This window comes from Suncus etruscus, chromosome 5 (genome assembly GCF_024139225.1).
Source record: "Suncus etruscus isolate mSunEtr1 chromosome 5, mSunEtr1.pri.cur, whole genome shotgun sequence".
Lineage (NCBI taxonomy): Eukaryota > Metazoa > Chordata > Mammalia > Eulipotyphla > Soricidae > Suncus > Suncus etruscus.
This window is the reverse complement of record NC_064852.1, coordinates 115,954,694-115,976,379: the sequence shown is the minus strand read 5'-3', so window position 1 is coordinate 115,976,379 and position 21,686 is coordinate 115,954,694. Positions and strand designations below refer to the sequence as shown.

Genomic DNA, 21,686 nt, shown 5'->3' with positions numbered 1-21,686 from the left:
CTTAGTTTGAGACTCAGAGAGAATAGATAAATTCCTAGGAACAGTCAATTAAGGATCATTAAGGAATGAGGAGGCTGGAGAGATAGATAGTACAGCAGGTAGTTCACTTGCCTCGGACAAAGCCAACCAAAGTTAGATCTTGGCGTCTATATAGCTGACCTCGCATCCCATATAGTCCCCTGAGCACCAGATGTAATTTCTGAGTGCAGAGCCAAGAATACCTCCTTGAGTGTGAGTCAAAAACCAAAAATAAAGATTGTTATGGAATAAGATGGAGAGAGAATTAGGGAATGATAACTGGTTAGTATGACTTTTCTTTTTGTGATGTTGAAAAGTGTTCTGAAGTTAGATCATTTTGATGATTGAATAATTCTATGGATATACCCTGTTAAACAGTTCAAAACGCTGTTTATTTTTAGAGGTGAGTTTTCTGGTTTATGAATCATAGCTAAAAAAAGCTGTTACATGGGCTGGAGTGATAGTATAGCAAGTATTGCATTCAGGCAATCCAGTTTTGGTCTCTAGCATGCCATGTGGTCCCCAAGGGCTGCCAGGAATAATTTCTTAATGCAGAGTCAGAAGTAACCCCTGAGCATCGTCTGGTGTGGCTCCAAAACAAAAGCAAGCAAGTGGAAAAGGGCTGTTTTATTACCGTATTTGTGGGCATTTTAATAAATTTTTAAACTAAAATCCTTTTTATTTTAATAGGCCAGAAATAAGGTCTATAGCAGACTGTTGTCCCTACATTCTCCAAACAGTTACGGAACTAGATCACCACAGGAGTTATTCAAAGCATCAGGATTGATGCAGGTAGGAAATTTCAGTTGTCACTGTATTAGGTGTTCATTTTTTATCTCAGACTTTTGCTTAGCAGCACCAAGTGTGGCTCAAACTCCCCATCTTACTCCCTTCCTTTCACTTCCAAAAGTAGCCAGGGAGGGAGGTCAAAGGGCTGGCTGTAGGACAGGCCTGGTATGTGGGGGCTATTCTTGGATTTCCACCACTATGTGCTTTTCCCTGGCACTGCCAAGATATTTCACTAAAGTACTAATTCTTCAGTAGACTATGCTTTGTGTATAGTAAATTTTCAGGTATAAACTAGATTCTTGAGCTACCAGTGTATAAGCAAGAGAGGTATAAAGAATTAGGAAAACAAAATAGTGTTCTTTTTCTTTAGAAAAAGATTTGTAACAAATCAAAATCCCATCTATTATTCTGTAAAGGTAATTTTCTAAGATAGCTTACATAATACTTGTTTTTAAATGGAAGATTTATTAGTATATTAAGATACGTTATAAAACATGTCAAGTTTGAACATTTTAAATTAGAAAATATTCAGTTCTTCTGAAGTTAAGCATTTTAAATATTCAAATAAAATATCTAAAAATATTTAACTCATTTAAGACAGTTAATATTGAGTTACTTACATTTTAACAGTTTTTAAATGAGGCAAATTAATAAAAGCATTGATTTTATTTCTTTGGTAAGCCTTTTTAATGAGTCCTGTTTCATTAAGATCATAGAGATATACTGAAAAGACTTTGTAGTACTGTCAGTAGTAGTTATTGATTTCTAAGAAATAAAGATCAATTTTTATTTTGTTGTTTTTCCTGTGCTCTGTCCAGAAATGGGTAAACAGAGAGATATCAAATTTTGACTACCTTATTCAAATAAATACAATGGCAGGAAGAACCTATAATGACCTTGCACAGTATCCTGTGGTAAGTTTTATATAAATCTTATAAAACGTAGGCATTGTGTTTTAATTTGATAACACAAATATATATATATAAATTGTTTTGCATTAAATTATTATTGTTTTTATTGCTGTTATGATTTAGGGAGCTACTCTTGGCTCACTGATTGCACAGGTATTTGGGGACCCACTATACCAGGAATTGAACCCAGGGCTTGCACATGCAAAGCATGTACTCCAAATTTTTGGCCCTTCTTCCTGGCCCTTTACATAATATATTTTTTTGCCTTGTTGCTTTCTTGAAATAAGCATGAAGTATGATTACATTGTAATTTTTTTCCTTTTTTTATTGGAAATATCCTAATGTAATATAGTGAATGATGCTGCTTGTTATTGAATTAAAGCTAAATTAGTATTTGCAATAGTGAAAACATTTTGAATGTCTATTCCTTTTAGTCTTCATAAAATCATTTATTATGAGATGTAGGGATAATACTTTTCTAGAAAGAAATATCTAAATTATAGATTGTGGTTCTTTTAGTTTCCCTGGATTTTACAAGACTATACTTCTGAAGAATTGGACCTTAATAATCCTTCTGTATTTCGTGATCTTTCCAAACCAATTGGAGTTGTTAATGATAAAAATGCCAAAGCCACGAGGGAAAAGTAAGTTTTGTATCTTTTGAAAAATACCAATTGCTTGTTTGAATTTATAACAATTTTACTATGGCTAACTAAGTGGTAATTTTTTTTTAGAATACATGACTACTTTTGCTAATAAGTTTAAATCCTTCACAAAGTTTCTTTTTAATATATTGGTTATGCTTTAAAATTGCTTATTTGCTCTATTTGACAATTGTTTTGTTTTGCTTGAAGCTATACCCAGTGATGCTGAAGGTTTACTTATGACTCTGAGATCAAGGACCACTTTAGGCAATACATAGGGACCATATCAGTTACCAGGATGAAACAAAGTCAGCTGTGTGCATGGCAAGTGTCTTGCCTGCTGTTCTAGCTCCCTGACTTGTTTGACAAATTTCTTGTTCATTTTTGGTCCACAGTCATCAATGCTATAGGCTTTTGGCTCTGTCCTCAGAGATTACTCCTTGTGATTTAAGAGGTTTAAGGGACCATTTTGGGTACCAAGGATCGAACCTGGGTTGGCCACATGGAGTACAAGTGTCCAACTCTCTATACTATCTTTCTGAGTTTTTTGACTATTTAAATTGCCATTGTTTAGATTTTTTGTTTGTAAATATGTACTAAATATAAAAAATAAATGGCACTTTTTTGTTTTGTTTTATTTTTGGGCACACCCAGTGACACTCAGGAGTCCTCCTGACTATGTGCTCAGAAATCACTCCTGGCTTGGGGTAACATATGGAACCCTGGGATCAAACACAGGTCCATCCTGGGTCAGCCACATGTAAGGCAAACGTCCTACTGTTGCGCTATCACTTCAGCCCTTAAATGGCACTTTTAAATCAGAAATCGCTCCTGGCAGGCTCGGGGGATCATATGGGATGCTGGAATGTGAACTACCATTCTTCTGAATGCAAGGCAAAGGCCCTACCTCCATGCTATCTCTTTGGCTCTGCTAAAAATCTTTTTTAAGGATTTTTGGATCAATGTTCATTTAGAGGACTGGTCTGAAATTTTCTTTCTTTTTTTTTTTTTTGTAGTATCTTTGTCAGCTTTAGCTATCTGTAATGTTAGCTTTATAAAAGGAATTAGGAAGGATTGCTATTCCTTTGGAAAAATTTAGAAGAACTTAATAATCAATTGCAGTAATCCTTGGAAAATTTGCTAAACTTCACCCATAGGGAACCGGAGTGACTGTTCCTCAGGTAGGGCCTTTGCACAAGGCCATTCAAGTTCGATCCCTGGTACCCTTATGGTGTCCTAAGTACTGTCAGAAAGTAATTCCTGAGTACCAAGCCAAGGATAAATGCTGAGTACCACTGTGTGAAGTCTCAAAATAAGCAAACAAACAAACAAACAAAAAACCCTCATCCACAAACCCATCTGGGTTATTCTTTGGGAGATTCTTAATTATTGTTTTAATTTTCTTGATTGTGATTTAGCTTTTCAGTCTTTTTTCTTCCTCCTCATTCAGTTTTGGGGACATGACATGTTTCTCAGAATCTGTCCATTTTCTCTAGGTTTCCAGCTAAACAAAGTATAGTTGTTCATAGTAAGCTCTTGGAATTCTAGAGGATCTATTGTAATTTCTCCCCTTTCATTTCTGATCCTATTTATATGAGCATTTTCTGTGAGTCTACCAGCCAATGGTATGTCTAGCTTTTTATTCTTCCAAAGAACTAACTCCTGGTTTCATTGTTTCTCTGTATTGCTTTCTTCCTTTTTCTTTTTGTTGTTTATTTTTTATGGGCCATACCTGGCAGTGCTCAGAGGTTACTCCTGGCTCAAAATTCAGAAATCACTCCTGGCAGGCTCAGGGGACTCCATGGGATGCAGAGGATTGAACCCAGTCATCTGCATGCAAAGCAAACACCCTACTCGCCATGTTATGACTCCAACCCTTGATTTTTTTTGTTTTTGTTTTGTTTGTTTGTTTTTTGGTTTTTAGGCCACACTTGGTGCTGCTCAGGAGTTACTCCTTGCTCTGCACTCAGAAATTGCTCCTGGCAGGCTGAGGAATAGAATTTGGGTCTATCCTAAGTTGGCTGCTTGCAATGTCTTACTGCTGTGCTATCGCTCCAGCCCCCAACCTTTTTTTTTTTTTTTTTATTGGGCCAGTGATGCTCAGAGGTTACTCCTGGCCATGCGCTCAGAAATTCTTCCTGGCTCATGGGACCATATTGGGACACCCAGGATTGAATCCAGGTCCATGCTGGGTCAGCCTTGTGCATGGCAAACACCCTACCACTGTGCTATCGATCTGGACCCCCCAACCCTTGTTTTTAAATCTATTTTCTTTTACTAGTCTTTGGATTCATTTGTTGTTGGTTCTCCATACATTTAAAGTCTGCATTTAGATTGTTGGTTTTATCTTTTTCTTTTTTCCTAATGTAGGTCTGTATTGCTATGAGGTTACCTTTAGCACAGCTTTTGCTGTGTCAGAGATTTTGATAACTATTACTTCATTATAACTAGTATCAAAGATCTTCATTTTATTTTAATTTTTGATATAGTTTTCTTTTTTATTTATGACTTTATCAGCTTTTTTAAAAATAATTTTTATTGGGGCCGGGCGGTGGCGCTAGAGGTAAGGTGCCTGCCTTGCCTGCGCTAGCCTAGGACGGACCGTGGTTCGATCCCCCGGCGTCCCATATGGTCCCCCAAGCCAGGAGCGACTTCTGAGCGCATAGCCAGGAGTAACCCCTGAGCATCACCGGGTGTGGCCCAAAAAAAAATAATAATAATTTTTATTGAGATCAATGTGAATTACAAGTCTTTCACAGTTATATTTAAGGAACATAGTGATAGTGAATTAGGACAATTCCCACCACCAGTGTTGACCTTCCTTTGTCTCTCTTCACAACATGCATCCCATACCTCCCCATTTTTCCCTGGATCACTAGTGTATCAGTCCCCCTTGTATATAACTTGTTGTAGATCTTGATTTTGTTGTCGTTGACTTTGGTTTTATTTTTAGGCCTGATCATTATTTATTTCTACTCAAAGTTCATGTGACTATTTGATCCTGGTACCATCCACTTTTTTCCCCCCTCAATTTATGAGACAGAACATATATAGTTTTTACTTAGCAGCAAGTTGTTCAATGTACAGGTGTTAAAGATTCTCCACATTTCTTTTATCTTTTTGGCATTGTGGTCTGCTAAGATGTTTAGTAGGAATCTTATATTTGTGAATTGATGTAAATTAGACTTAGCCCTAACATAAGATATCTCCTGGATAATATTCCATGTGCACTCGAGAAGAATGTATATTCAGCTTTTTTAGGATGGAAGGCCCTATGTAAGTCCATTAGTCTAATATCTTCTAGTTCCTCATTTAGGGCTCTTGTGTCTTTACTGATATAATGTCTAGTAGATCTGTCCAGTAGTATGTTAGACTCTCCCATTGCTGTAATGTTTTCATCCATGTTTTTCTTTAGGCTTCTGAGTAAAGACCTTATAAATTTTGCTGACCCATTGCTTATTGCATATATGTTCATGTAGGTGGTGCCTGTAATGGGGAGTGGGATCCAGTGGCAAGTGTCAGGCTTGTGGGTTTGTGATTGTATGAAGTTTCAAGTCATTAAGGAGCAGGTACAGCGCCCTGATTATATGCCTCATTACAGAATATACTCAAAGGGCTTTCTTTTTTCTGTTGAGTTTCAAAGCTTCCAAGGTCTTAGCAACTAGACAGTGAAAGGCAGGCCAAGAGCAGTGCTGCACAATGCTGGGCTTACCACTGGGGTAGTCAACTTCAACGATTACTCTTTAAATTAATCAATATGTTGTTATGATAATGTGTGTATTTAATTGGCAGTGATATATTAAATACTTTAACAATGTTCTGCAAACATGTATCCTTTGAGTTTAATTTTACTATTGTTATTTTTTATAGATATGAAAATTTTGAGGATCCTCTGGGCACAATTGATAAATTTCATTATGGAACCCACTACTCAAATCCTGCAGGAGTCATGCACTATCTTCTGCGCACAGAACCTTTCACTACCCTTCACATCCAGCTTCAGAGTGGAAGGTAGGTTTTGGCTAAATAACCTTACTTTTTGTTGTTTTAGATTTTTTAAATTTGACGAGAGAGAGTACAGCGGGTAAGACACTTGCCTTGCACTCAGTTGACAGAAATTAGTAACTGTAACCTAATTAGAATCCCATAGGCATGATCCCCAAATGCAGAGGTAGTAGTAAAGCCCTGAGCACAGTTGGGTGTGACCCTAAAGCAAAATATATGTATAAATAAAAATATATTTATATGTATAAAAATAACTATTTATATTTATATATTATATTATGTTTATTTATATTATTATATATTTATAAATATATTTAAATCATATATTTAAATATATTTAAATATAATAGATTTATATTATATTTAAATTATATTATAAGTAATATAAATATATTATATTTATATATATTGAGTTAATAAGGTTTACAATAGAGTTAATATTTATGCATTGAGGGTATAATGCCACACCTACCAGTTTTAGATTTAGTTTTATTTTTAAACTGACATAATCATTGGCATGTCTGGGAGATCTGAGTTTAATCAAAGTGCTATTTAGAAAATCAAAGGTAACATTTCAGGAAAACTGCTGCAGATGTTACACTGCCCAGTGTCTTATTCTTTACTATCACCTCTTTTTGTCTTTCTTGATTGCAAGAGCTATGTAAACATTGCCTATTCTCTGTTTTTCCACATACTTTTTCTGTTTCTAAATTAGCCTGGGTCCCTCATTTTTTGCCTCTCGTACAATATTGTTCGGTTTAAAAAAAGAGATCATGGTCTCAAAAATCACTGCATATCCCCATGGTAGCATTGATTGTGCACTCAGTAAAGAATAACTGCATCTTTTAGCTTTTAATGACTTACAATACATTTTTTACAAAGCTTCAAAAATAGATTGTGTTTCAGAGGACACCATCAAGAAAATAAAAATATAATCTGTGCAATGGGATAAAATACCTTTCAAATTCTTCCTCTGATAAAGACTTTATATAGAATATATAAAGAATCCTTGCTACTCAACAATAAAAAGACAAATTCCCCCAAAATGAACAGATTTGAATTGATATTTTTACAAAATAGACATGTTCATTAAATATATGAAAAGATACTATAAAAATTAGGTGACTAGATATTAGTCACTTGGAAAATTTAGATTAGAAGCAAATTGAGATACCTTTCCAGACCTACAAGAATAATATAATAAAAAGAACAACAACAATAGGGCTGGAGAGATAGTATAGCAGTAGATAGGTTGCATGTAGTTAACCTAGCTAACCAAAATTTGATCCCCAAAACCCAATACTGTTCCCTGAGCCCTGCTAGGAGTGATCTCTGAACATAGAGCCAGAAGTAAGCTCTGAGCACCGAGCCAAGTGTGGCCCCAAAACAAAACAAACAAACAAGAGTATTTATAATTGGGCCGGAGAGATAGCATGGAGGTAAGATGTTTGCCTTTCATGCAGAAGGACAGTGGTTCAAATCCTGGCATCCCATATGGTCCCCTGTGCCTGCCAGGGGCCATTTATGAGCCTAAGCCAGGAGTAACCCCTGAGCGCTGCCGGGTGTGACCTAAAACAAAACAAAACAAAACAAAAAAGTCTTTATAATTAATAAATAGGTCAGATGGTTGGAATTTTTCTGTGCTACTGCTAGAATTATAAAATAGTGTAACTTTGGTGGGAAGTACTCTGGCAGTTCTTCAAAGAATTAAAAATAGAATTATCATATGTCCTGGCACTTCAACCCATGAAAATTGAGAAAAAAATATTCATCCAGAAACTCATCAGTAGAAGAGATAGGGAAAGGGGAAGAACCAAGTGGTGAGAGAAATAATAGCAGAAAACTTTACCATCCTCTGGAAAGAGGATAAATCCACGAGGCAAAAAGAGACCTTAATAAAATAGACCCTAATAAACCAACACCAAGACATATAGTAATCCAAATGGCAAAAAATCAAGGAGAAAGATGAATTCCTTAAAGCAGTAAGGGAGAAAAAACCCTCAAGACAAAGGAAGGAACATAAGAATCAAACTAGATCTTTCATTTGAAAAAATTCAAGCAAGAAGACAGTGGAATGACATACTTAAACTACTAAATGAAAGAAACTTCCATCCTAGACTCTACCACCTGGCAAAACTCTCATTCATATGGGAGGGAGGACTAAAAACATTCTCAGACAAAAAAGAACTCACGCTATTTGTGCTAACTAAGTCAAATCTAAAGGAACTACTCAGAGATGAATTGCACAATCCAAAAACTCATAAGTAGAGACAAAAGATTTAACTATCGAGTTTTGGGTTTGCATGAATGAGACCCTGGGTTTGATCCCTAACCCTGTAAGCAAAATAACAAAGTAACAAAAATTTTGTATACAATTAAACTTAACAGCTTTATTTATAATAGCCCCCAAAAGGAAACAACCCTACATCCATCAACTGATAAATAAACGAATGAAGTTCACTTTTACAATGGATGAACTGAACTTTCCTCACCATAGTTTATCTTTAGAGTGAAGCATTATTTGGCCATGTGGAAATAAAAGGAATGACATGCTGATCGTATGACAGGTTAACTCTTTAATATTGAGCAAAATGAAGTAAACTAGACACATTGGTTCATGTATTATATGATTTATATGAAATGCTGAAAGTATGCCATATCATAGGAATAGAAACTAAATTAACAGTTTCCATGAGTGGGGTAGATTTGATGAAAAGAAAGAGGAAAAATAACAAATGTTTGGGGCCAGAGAGATTGCTCCAAGGGCAAGAACACGTTTTGCCTATGAGAGGTCCAAGTTCAGTCTTTGGCATCATATGTTTACCCAAGCACCACTGTGTGTCACCCCCAAATCCAAAAGTTGAAATTATAAAATTTAGTTCATGATAACAAAATATAAAAGATAGTTTATCATGAGCAGGGAAAATTTGTGTTTTTAGGTTTAAATATGTATCATTTATTTTTAATTTAGGGGCCACACCTGGCAGTTCTCTGGGGCTACTCCTTGTTCTATGCTCTGGGTTGCTCCTGGATGATACTCTGAGGACCATGTGATGTTAAGGATTGGACCAGAGTGAGGCACATGCAAGGCAAACATCTTTTTTTTTTTTTTTTTTTTTTGGTTTTTTGGCCACACCCGGCAGTGCTCAGGGGTTACTCCTGGCTGTCTGCTCAGAAATAGCTCCTGGCAGGCACGGGGACCATATGGGACATCGGGATTCGAATCAACCACCTTTGGTCCTGGATCGGCTGCTTGCAAGGCAAATGCCGCTGTGCTATCTCTCCAGACAAGGCAAACATCTTAATCCATCCCTGTACTAGCTCTCTGCCACCCAGACCACATGTGCTGTTAGATGTTTTGAGTATGTGAAGGGAAGTCTTGGCCATCTAGAAATCAGAAGGGAATCTTAAGGGTCTTAATCCATACCTATTGCTGCTCTCAGTCCATACTTACTGTCCTCTCAATCTCTACAAACAGGTTTGACTCTGCAGATCGGCAGTTCCATTCCATCCCTGCTACTTGGCAGGCTCTCCTGGACAATACCTATGATGTAAAGGAACTGATTCCTGAATTCTTCTATTTCCCAGAGTTTCTGGAAAATCAAAATCGTAAGAAATCAAGGATTGAAAATTAGACTTAGTTCACTGAGTAGAGTGCATGCTTAGCATCAGGAGTCTGGGCTCAAGCCCCAGTACTGGTTTTGGATCCCTGAATACCTACCTTCAGGAGTGACTCATGCTCATTCTTCTGGGGGTAGCTCAAACATCAAAACAAAACAAAACAAAACAAAGTCAAACTCGAGAATCTTAGTGGGAGAACCTAAAAGACGTCTTGTAATGTTCTGTAGATTATGTAGTGTTCATCCTGGTTGTCAATTATTTTGTTAGTTTAATTGCTACTGAAGTAGTGAACTAAGATAAATGAGTGAAATTTTAATTGATAAGACAATTTATTAGAATAGTGGGCTTACTAAAGAAGAAGAAATAGGCATATTCTATTTTAGTGATAGCCAGTTATGGTAATAGTGTTTGAGTTACATACAATGGGAGTTTAGACCAGTGGTCAGCAAACCACAGATCTCAAATTGGTGGGTAAATTGATATTCATAAAGATTTTTTGAAACATAGCTGGCCACACATGTACACATACATTTATGTACACACACTGTTACACTATGGCTGCTTTTCCAATAAAATGTCAGATTTGACCCCGGGACTCACAAAGTCAAATACTTATTCTTGTACTCTAGAAGTTTGGTGACTCCTGAATTATTGCATAATAGAAACAAGTTGGAAATTATGACATGGTATATATGATCACAGTATTGAAAAGTCTGGGTTTTTTGTTGTTGTTGTTGATTTTGGGTATTTGGTGGGGGGAGAGTTTTGATCACACCCGGCAGTGCTTAGGGGTTACTCCTGACTCTGCACTCTGTAAGTCGCTCCTGGCAGGCTTGGGGGACCATAGGGGATGCCGGGATTTGAACCAGGGTCCATCCTGTGTTGGTTGCATACAAGGCCTTACAACTGTGCTATCGCTCCAGCCCTGAAAAGTCTTTTAAAAGTGGTACATCATGGATTTATATGTAGTATTTAAAAATACTCAAGTAATTTTTTATGATCCTGTTTTAGATTTATTTTTAAGCACAAAATGGAATTTGACAAGATTATTGTTTACTCATATCCTTTCAGGAAAGTCTAATGTCAAAGAGCTATTACAATTTCTTTTTCCTCCAGTATGTAATGTTAATTCTTTTTCTGTTATTTGCTCAGTGGGATTATTTATTCATCATGCTAGGGAGAGAACATGTAGGACTTTCTGCCCTTAATTATATACTCCTGGAGGCTATTGGAGGAAGGACACCTGATTCTCAGATCCAAACTTAAGATTTAGACACTTGCAGAAAATCAGGTCAGTCTGTTGACTGAGCCTGATCTTAGCTCTTTTTTTGTTTTGTTTTGTTTTTGGGCCACACTTGGTAGTGCTCAGGGGTTACTCTTGGCTCTGCACTCAGGAATACTCCTGGCAGTGCTCAGATGACCATATGGGATGCGGGGATCGAACCAACGTCAGCCCATGCAAGGTGAATGCTCTCCCCGTTGTGCTATCACTCTGGCTCCTGATCTTAGACTCTTAATGAGCTCAACCACTGGACTGGAGTCTCCTGAAACCCAGTATCAAAAATAGGAGTGATTCAGAGATTAATTTAGATGCAGAATTAGAAGTACTCTTTATTTTTATTAAAAATAAAAAATAATTTTTATTAAAGTTATTGATAGTTTATTTTTATTAGAAACTTTTTTTCTTTATTTACACATCTTGATTACATGTATGATTGTGATTAGGTTTCAGTCATGTAAAGAACACCCCCTTCACCAGTGCAACATTCCCACCACCAATGTCCCAAATCTCCCTCCATCCCAACCCACCTCCACCTGTACTCTAGACAGGCTTTCCAGTTCCCTCATTCATTCACATGATTATGGTAGTTCTCTGTGTAGTTATTTATATAACTACAACACTCTCTGTGGTGAGCTTCATGAAGTGAATTGGAAGTTCCAGCCATCCTCTCATTGTCTCTGAGGATTGTTGCAAAAATGACTTTTACTTTCTTAAAACCCATAGATGAGTGAGACTATTCTGCGTCTCTCTCTCTCCCTCTGACTTATTTCACTCAGCATGATAGATTTCATGTACATCCATATACAGGAAAATTTCATGACTTCATCTCTCCTGACGGCTGCATAATATTTCATTGTGTTTATGTACCATAGTTTCTTTGCCATTCGTCTGTTGAAGGGCATCTTGGTTGTTTCCAGAGCCTGGCTATTGTGAATAGTGCTGCAATAAATATAGGTGTGAGAAAGGGGTTTTTGTATTGTGTTCTTAGGTTATATCCCTAGGAGTGAAATAGCTGGGTCGAATGGGAGCTCAATTTTCAGATTTTGGAGGAATCTCCAAAAAATTCTGTCCGCTCTCACCGCTCCTCTTCAAGATAGTACTGGAAGTTCTTGCTATAGCGATCAGGCAAGAAAAAGATATCAAGGGAATTCAGATAGGAAAGGAAGAAGTCAAGCTCTCATTGTTTGCAGATGACATGATACTCTACTTAGAAAACCCTAAAGACTCTACCAAAAAGCTTTTAGAAGCAATAGACTCATATAGCAAGGTGGCAGGCTACAAAATTAACACACAGAAATTAATGGCCTTTTTATATACCAATAATGATAGGGAAGAGAAGGAAGTCAAGAAGGCAATCCCATTCACGATAGTGCCACACAAAATCAAATATCTTGGAGTCAACTTGACCAAAGACGTGAAGGACCTATACAAAGAAAACTATAAAGCCCTGCTCCAAGAAATAAGAGAGGACACATGGAAATGGAAACACATACCCTGCTCATGAATTGGCAGGATTAACATCATTAAAATGGCAATACTCCCCAAATCATTATACAGATTTAATGTGATCCCCTTAAAAATACCCATGACATTCTTTAAAGAAGTGGATCAAACACTTAAGAAATTCATCTGGAACAATAAACACCCTCGAATAGCTAAAGCAGTCCTAGGGAAAAGGAAAATGGGAGGCATTACTTTCCCCAACTTTAAACTGTACTACAAAGCAATAGTTATCAAAACAGCATGGTTTTGGAATAAAGACAGACCCTTAGATAAGTGGAATAGGCTTGAGTTCTCAGATATTGTCCCCCAGACATGCAATTACCTAATTTTTGACAAAGGAGCAAGAAATCCTAAGTGGAGCAGGGAAAACCTCTTCAACAAGTGGTACTGGCAGAACTGGTTAGCCACTTGTAAAAAAGCGAACATAGACCCCCAGTTAACATCATGTACAAAGGTAAAATCCAAATGGATTAAAGACCTTGATATCAGACCTGATACCATAAGGTATATAGAACAACACGTAGGTAAAACACTCCATGACATTGAGACTAAAGGCATCTTCAAGGAGGAAACTGCACTTTCCAAACAAGTGGAAGCAGATGGGAACAGATGGAAATACATTAAACTGAGAAGCTTCTGCACCTCAATTTACCTTGAGTGCAAAGTCAGTAGTAAGCCTTGGGGGTGTGTGACCCAAACAACTAAAACAAAACAAAACAAAAAAAGATTCCTCTAGGGCAGGGCCACAAAATGTTGTATGGAGGGCCGCAAATGGCCCGCGGGCCGCAAGTTTGAGACCCCTGCTCTATTCTGTATAATTTTATCAAGAGGGGGGACTTATTCCTTGTCTTTCAATCTTAATTAAAAAAATGAAAACCTCAGCTTACTAAGGAGTATGTCATATTTGTTTTACTTGATTGATCAAATCAAAAATGAGTTGCTGCATTTCTCTTTTATGTGTTTTAGAATTTGACTTGGGTCGTCTACAAGTTTCCAAAGAATCAGTGAATGATGTTGTTCTCCCAAACTGGGCCAAGTCATCTGAAGATTTTATCTACAAGCATAGAAAAGCTTTGGTAAGACTAGTTTATAGTTAATAAATGAATATGATGGTGCTGGAGTGGTGCTGCAGTGGTAGGGCATTTGCCTTGCACGTGGCTGACCTAGGACAGACTGTGGTTCAATTCCCCCGATGCCCCATATGGTCCCCCAAACCAGGAGCAATTTCTGAGTGCATAGCGAGGAGTAACATAGCCTGAGTATCACCAGGTATGACCCCCCCCCAATGGATATGATAAATCTTTGAAATTTTTAGGAGACAAAGTAGATCTCTACATTAATTTATAATTATGTATGCTAGTTTAGCCCTAATCAGTAATTCTTTTGATTTTGGGCCACATCCAGTGTCACTCAGAGGTTACTCCTGACTCAGCACTCAGAAATCACTCCTGGCAGGCTTGGGGACAGTATGGGATGCTGGGAATCAAACCCGGGTCAGCAAGGCAAGCTCCCTACCTGCTGTGACCTCTCTTCAGCCTCTTTAGTTAGTAATTTTTTTGTTATGAATCTTCCAATGAGAATATAGTATACTTCCATGCATATGTTGCAAGAAAGTTTTCAGAACTGATATCTGCATGTTGTATGTAAAACTGTTCAGTCGTTTCTAGCTGTTATTTTGTGTTTAGCAGGTTTTTTTAATGTTTAACAAGAGGAAAGTAGGTTTTTGTTTCAGTTAGTTTTGATTAGCTAGGTCATAAATGCTTCTTTAAAAATATTACTTGTTTTTAGCTTCATTTTCAGTTTAAAATTGAACTACTAATGAAAGTTTTGTCAATTTTGCTATTGTATAATCTTGCAGATGTTGCACCACCTATGTCTGCCTGATTAATTCTCTCTTTGAACTGAAGTGGCTCAGTCTTTGAAACTAATTATACCAATGCCAGGGAAAAATGTGTTATTGTTCATTATTTCTCATCTTTACTAAATTCAGGATAAAATATTATTAAGCTAAATCCCTGTGCATGAATAAAGAATTAGATTAAATAGCCCAATGCTTGCCTTCCAGAGCTTATCACATAACTTCTGAATATGATCCCAAGCATCTAGTGGTGCACTTGGGAGTGGGGGATTGAAAAAATATAGCAGTTCTAAAGAGAACCTGTTGTCTATTGGTCATCCAGGAAGTGCTTATCTTTTTCCTGTGTATCATTTATGACATAAGGTGGATGTCCAGGATGTGATGAAAACATTCTTCTTGTTTATAAGATGTTAGAAGTTTATGTTTCCATTACGGTGGCTGTATATGACCATTCCTAAAATGTCATGGTTTAAAATAACAGCCAGTTTATTATCGCTCACAGTTTTGGATTGCCTGATCTCACTCAGGGAGTTCTTTTGGTTTTGCTTGAGATTTTCGTTTCCTTGCAGTCAGACAGCAACTAGGAAAAGTCATCTGAAGGCTGCATTGAAATATTGGCTACTGGACTAGTGTCTTCATAGTCTCAGGATATCTCCTCTTCATTCAGGGGTCCTCCAACTTTTTAAACAGGGGGCCAGTTCACTGTCCTTCAGACTGTTGGAGGGCCAGATTATAGTAAAAACAAAAATTATGAACAAATTTCTATGCACACTGCATTTATGTTATTTAGAATTGAAGAAACAAAATGGGAATAAATACAATATGTGGCCCGCGGGTCGTAGTTTGAGGACCATTGATAGTCTATAGCTGGGTAATCAGAAGTTCTCTGTTTCATTTTGTTTTGCTGGGGCCACACTCAGTGGTACTCAGGGGTTAATCCTACCTCTACACTCAGGGATCACTCCTGGTAGGCTAGGAACACCATATGAGATGCCAGGGATTGAACCTGGTTTGGCCACATGAAAGGCAAGCTCCTTATCCACTGTACTATCACTTGGGCTCCAAAAGTTCTTTCATTTGTGAAATGATTCCAGAGGACTAAGCCATCAGTGGTAGGGAAGCTATGTGGTACAGGGGCTAGAACCCAGAACTCTGCATGCCAGTCATGAACTTGCAGCTGTCTTCAGATCTGGAGCAACACTTTGTGAGTGGCAGTTGCAGGGTTCTCAAAGAGTTTAAACATGCTTCCAATCCTTCTTTAGGCTTCGGGCTTTGAATTGTCATAGCACCATGAGCCAGGAAAACAAAACTCCATCTCAGTGTTGAGAATTAGAAGAAAGAATTTTCAGGTACCTTTGGTAGGAGTTTTCTGGAGAGAATGTAGTCAACATATGTTTGGGGCCAGAGAGACAGTACAGTGAGTATGGTATTTGCCTTGTACAGGTCAATCTGGGTTTGATTCCTGAGTAAGAACCAAAAGAACCCGTGAGCATTGCCAAGTGTGACCCAAAAACTAATAAAAAGCAAACAAAACATACATTACTAATACAAAATCAGTGACCAACATAATTTTGAAATAATATTTGTATTTGAAAATGCCTAATTTTCTTTTACTTAATGGGTCATATATTGCAGATGAATGATAACTTTATATTAAATGTTAATTTGTTTCCTCAGGAATCTGAATATGTTTCTGCACATCTTCATGAATGGATAGATTTGATTTTTGGCTATAAACAGAGAGGACCAGCTGCAGTAGAAGCACTTAATGTTTTCTATTACTGTAGCTATGAAGGTATAAACCTATAAGCTTTTTCTCTTACATTAAATTGATAGAAATGATTTTAACATGTGTTTATATTTAGTATTTTGGATAGAATTAATATATTTAAGAATTTTAGTCAATGTTTTTTATTTAAGAGGTTAAAAAATTATTAATACTGGGGCTGGAAAGATGGGTAGTGCATTTGTCTTGCATGTGGCAAGAACCCACTTTCAATCTCCTGTTTCCTGTATAGTCCCGTGAGTCTGCTTGCAGTGATTTCAGAGCACAAAGCCAGGGGTAAAACGTGAGTGCCACCAAGTATGGGTACTCCCCACCAAAAATGAATAAAAGACCCTTAGAACTACAAATTGTGTCTTTAAATAATGATATTCTAATATTAAATCTGAACAGGCCTTTATAAAAGTTTTGGAAGTCCTAATAAGTAGTCCTTTTTTGAGTATTTATAAAGATTGGGATAGTGTTAGGTTACATGAAATTGAGCAGAGCCCATATGTCTTCTGGTAAGTAGACATGCATGTTTTACCATGCTATATTCATTCAAATAATGGCTTTGTAGAGGGGTAGCATAGCATGAAGCTTAGTAAAGTAGAAGTGTCAGTCACACTTACCTAGTTTTTCCAGTTAGAATTATTATCATAACAATTCATATTAAATGAAACAGTATAGTCATCTAACCTTTCCTAGCATTTGTTATATGTGTTAACTTAGAGCATTATTTTTAATTGGCTAATTATTGCACTTGTCTCAGTTTGCCAGTTGTGAATTAAGTATTATTTTTTTTCAAGAAAAACTTTTGTAGACAGCCAAAGTTTTTTTTAATATTTAAATATTTTGGTTGTAAGTTGTTGATAGAATTTATTTTTATACATATTTAATGTTTGAAATTTAACTGGTTTGGCTTTGCTTTGTTTTGAGCACTCTGGGTGTTGTTCAGGGCTTGCTGCTAGATCTGTGCTCATTGACTACTCCTTGGGGTAGTTAGGGGGATTTTATGAGGCACAGAATGCAATGCAAGTACCTTCACCTCTGTGCTGTCTCTCTAGCCTGAAATTTTAGGTTCAAATTTTTTTGGTTCAAAAAAATTAGCTATGATATTTTTATAAGTAGAAGAATGGAATATTTTATTGAAAACATAAGTCTCTAATATAGTAATCAGTTGTGTGGCCTGCTGATTTGTTTTTACTCTATAGTGAGTTGACTGCTTATACTGGTTTTAGGAGCTGTGGATCTAGATGCCTTAACTGATGAGAAAGAAAGAAAAGCCTTAGAAGGAATGATTAATAATTTTGGGCAAACACCTTGTCAGCTGTTAAAGGTAAATTAGAAAGTTACTGATAATATAATCTAGAACGTAAGTGTTGGAGAATAGCAGTACTTGTTTTCTCAGGACTAAATATTTTATACCTAATTCAGAATTATCTATAATTTAGAAAACGGATGCTTTCACTTAAAAGTGAATTCGTACAATTATTCTATTTTTAGATAGCAATAATGCCTCCGTTACAGACCTTCATTGAATTTTGGAGTAAAATCAATAATATTTTTGTCTTGGCTTTTTTTTTGCGGGCGGGTTGGTTTTTGGGCCACACCCAACAGTGCTCAGGGGTTACTCCTGGCTCTGCACTCAGAAATCGCTCCTGGCAGGCATAGGACCATATGGAATGCCGGGATTTGAACCACCATCCTTCCTGGATCGGCTGCCTGCAAGGCAAATGCCCTACCGCTATGCTATCTCTCTGGCCCAAACCAAATGTGCATTGGCCAGGAACCGAAAGCCCCGGCTTTTATTTGGTTTCAAAGAAAAGTAGTGCTAATTCATTTTTATCATCACTAAAAGTAACATAGAAATCAGCTTTTGATTTAAAATAAAATATAAAACTCACTGAATACTTAAGAACATAATATTGATAAACTGTTAGATGATATGTTATTTATTATATAATTGTAATTTATCTAAAATTAGATTATTACCCCTCAGAGAAGGTTCTTTTCTACATTTGTAATATGTATTTTGGAATGTTAAACTTTATCATATTCTTCTTTTAAAGAGATAATGTCCTATATTTTTGATATTCAAGTTAAGACAGTAATTAAGTTTTTTTGAAAAGAGATGCAACAATACCTGTATTTTTAAATAAACTGGATTTTGGCATTATTTCTATTTTAATACTCAGGAACTAAAGATTCACCTATATTATAAATTTCACCTGTTTTGCCAGATATTTATTAGACATCTATCACATTTAAGATGTAGTTTTATGTGTTGAAAGAAGAAAAACGATGATGGTTTGATTCTGACTTTTAAGATGCAAATTTTTTGTAATCTAATATAGAAATAAGTACTATATAAAATATGTAAAAATATGCTGAAAGATAATGAGAAGTATATTTAATTACTTTTATGGAATTAAGGGAAAGTATTATTAGAGAACTCTAGAAATTCTGTAGCAATGATGAGGCGAAAGTGCTGAGAACAGTGTGAGCCATGGCTGGGTTTACAGTGGTTAGCACAGTCGTGATCATTTAGAGCTTGAGTCCACATTTTATGAAGGAATGAATGCCTTAAAGATGCTTCATGTGATTATAATTTTTTTATTTTGGTTTTTGGGTCACACCCGGCAGTGCTTAGGGGTTATTCCTAGCTCTGTACTCAGAAATTACTCCTGGTGGGGCCTGAGCCCCACAATGCTAGGGCATTTGCCTTGCATGCGGATGACGCAGGATGAATCTGGGTTCGATTACCAGTGTCCCATATGGTCCCCGAGCCAGGAGCCAGGACTAACCACTGAGCATCACCAGGTGTGGCTCAAAAACAAACAAACAAACAAAAATAAAAGAAAGAAATTGCTCCTGGCAGCACAGGAGACCATATGAGATGCTGGGATTCAAACTGAAGTTCATCTAAGGCATGCAAGGCAAACACCCTACTGTATGCTATCTCTCTGGCCCCATGATTTTAAATTTTTTTAAATTTACTTTACTAAAAGAGCATATATCACATACCTCACATAGGTGATCATAATATATCTGATTTGAGATAAGAACAAAATTATTTTAAGAAGGAAATTTTCTTGGGGCCGGAGTGGTGGTGCAAGCAGTAGGGCATTTGCCTTGCACACACTAACCTAGGACTGATCATGGTTCAATCCCCTAGTGTCTCATATGGTCCCCCAAGTCAGGAGAGATTTCTAAGTGCATTAGCCAGGAGTAACCCCTGAGTGTCACCAGGTATGGCCCAAAAAGCAAAAGAAATATTTTTTCTTCTTTAAGATAAAAAAAAAGAATAATAAATAAATAAGTAATAAAAAATAAAAGAAGAAAGAAGGGGAAAAGTACAGTAATAAGAAAATTTGTGAAAATTATTGTATTGCCAATGAGGTTATTAAGTCATTGTCAGAAGGTTTAGTAAATTTTAGGTTTAGTAAATATTTTTATTGAAATTATTTTGAAGGAACCACATCCTCAGAGGTTATCAGCAGAGGAAGCAATGCAGAAGCAGACCAAAACAGACACTTCAACTGTAAACTTATTTCAACATCTCCTCGAACTCAAGTCATTTTTTATTGAGGTAATCGCATACTCGGTAATATTGTAACTGTCTCTATCAAAAGTTTTCACTTTGAATTTTATATCCCACAGTATTCCTTACATAGATGAGGATGAATTTATAATTTATTTATAATAGTATTTAACATTAATAAATAATAGTACAGCTTCAATTTAAAATTTTTAAAACAGTCTTACTGAAGATTTTTGTTTGCTCCTTGAGTCAATAATCTTGTACTTCACATTTCTTGACAAGGAAGAAGAAATAATTAGATTTGAAATGTTTTTTTTTCCATGTGTATGGGCCAGATCAATAGTACAGCAGGTAGGGCATTTGTCTTGCATGTGACTGATTATGTTTGATCCCCAATACTTTGTATGATTCCTCCAAATTAATACATAAATAAAATAGTGTGGGTTTTTGTTTTGGTATGTAGCAGTTGATATGTAGAAAGATATTTAAAATGACTTACAAATCATACATCATTAGTTTTTAATACAATGAAATTTGAGGAGTACAGTATTTTAACTCTTTATGTGTATATATCCCAAAACCTCCCTAAGTTTCAGTACCATTACATTGTCAAAATGACTCCTATTAGGTAACAGAAACATCCTCTCCTTCAGAAGGAAGCTTACCGTATGGGAGATGGAGGCTAGGGAAATAATCCAGGATGGGGCGGGGGGTGGGTGGGGGGGAACCCTGGGACAGTGATGGAGGAAAGCAGACACTCTGGCAGAGGGTGTAATTCTTGGATGGTTTATGGATAAAACCCTTCCATTAAAACAGTATTGCAAATCATAGTGCCTAAAATTAATTAGTATGATCATTCTTGTTTAAATCATCCTTGTTTATAAAACGGAATTTTTGGAGCTGATGGTAGTACAATAGATAGGGTTCTGGCCCTGCAGGTAGTCACCTATCTTCTAACTTTGATATCCCATATGGTCCCCCAACCCCTGCCAAGAGTGATACCTGTGCACAGAGCCCAGGAATAAGTCCTGAGCATCTCTGGGTATGACTTAAAAACAAAATTAAATTAAAATTTTTTCTAATAAAGATAGAAGAATTAGATACTAAACTTGTCTTTTGTTTTATAGGGAATTAGTGATGGTATTCCACTAATAAAGGCTATTATCCCCAAAAATCAATCTCGTTCATTCATGTCTCAAGGCAGTCCTGAATTGCTGGTAAGTTGACATAGCTTTTCTATATGTCCAGGTCTATAATCATAATAATTTATCACAAATGAAAAAATAATTTGGGGGAGGTTTGGGCCATACCCGGCGATGGCTCTCAGGGGTTTCTCCTGACTCTGCGCTCAGAAATTGCTCCTGGCAGACTCGGGGGCCACATGGGTTGCTGGGGATCAAATCTGGGTCTATCCCAGGTTGGCCGCATGCAGGACAAATGCCCTACTGCTGTGCTATCTCTCCAGCCCTAGAAAAATAACTTTTAAAGCCATATATGAAATTAAAATAATTTGAATAGAATTAATTAATACAATTATATTATATTACATATTATATATTATATATTTTATATATATATATATTGGTTTTTGGGCCACACCCGGCGATGCTCAGGGGTTACTCCTGGCTGTCTGCTCAGAAATAGCTCCTGGTAGGCACAGGGGACCATATGGGACACCGGGATTCAAGCCAACCACCTTTGTTCTTGGATTGGCTGCTTGCAAGGCAATCGCCACTGTGCTATCTCTCC

At 36.7% G+C, this 21,686-nt stretch overlaps 1 protein-coding gene across 1 annotated transcript in view; it reads left to right on the top strand.

Annotated features, from left to right (window-relative positions):
• Positions 1–21,686, top strand: part of NBEAL1 (neurobeachin like 1) — a 185,556-nt gene that overhangs the window by 136,028 nt on the left and 27,842 nt on the right. Inside the window, exons 38-47 of the mRNA XM_049773321.1 lie at positions 709–810; positions 1,626–1,721; positions 2,238–2,362; positions 6,233–6,373; positions 9,846–9,976; positions 13,740–13,849; positions 16,309–16,426; positions 17,635–17,732; positions 19,869–19,985; positions 21,065–21,154. Coding sequence (XP_049629278.1) covers positions 709–810; positions 1,626–1,721; positions 2,238–2,362; positions 6,233–6,373; positions 9,846–9,976; positions 13,740–13,849; positions 16,309–16,426; positions 17,635–17,732; positions 19,869–19,985; positions 21,065–21,154 — 1,128 coding nt within the window. The remainder of the gene's footprint in view (positions 1–708; positions 811–1,625; positions 1,722–2,237; positions 2,363–6,232; positions 6,374–9,845; positions 9,977–13,739; positions 13,850–16,308; positions 16,427–17,634; positions 17,733–19,868; positions 19,986–21,064; positions 21,155–21,686) is intronic.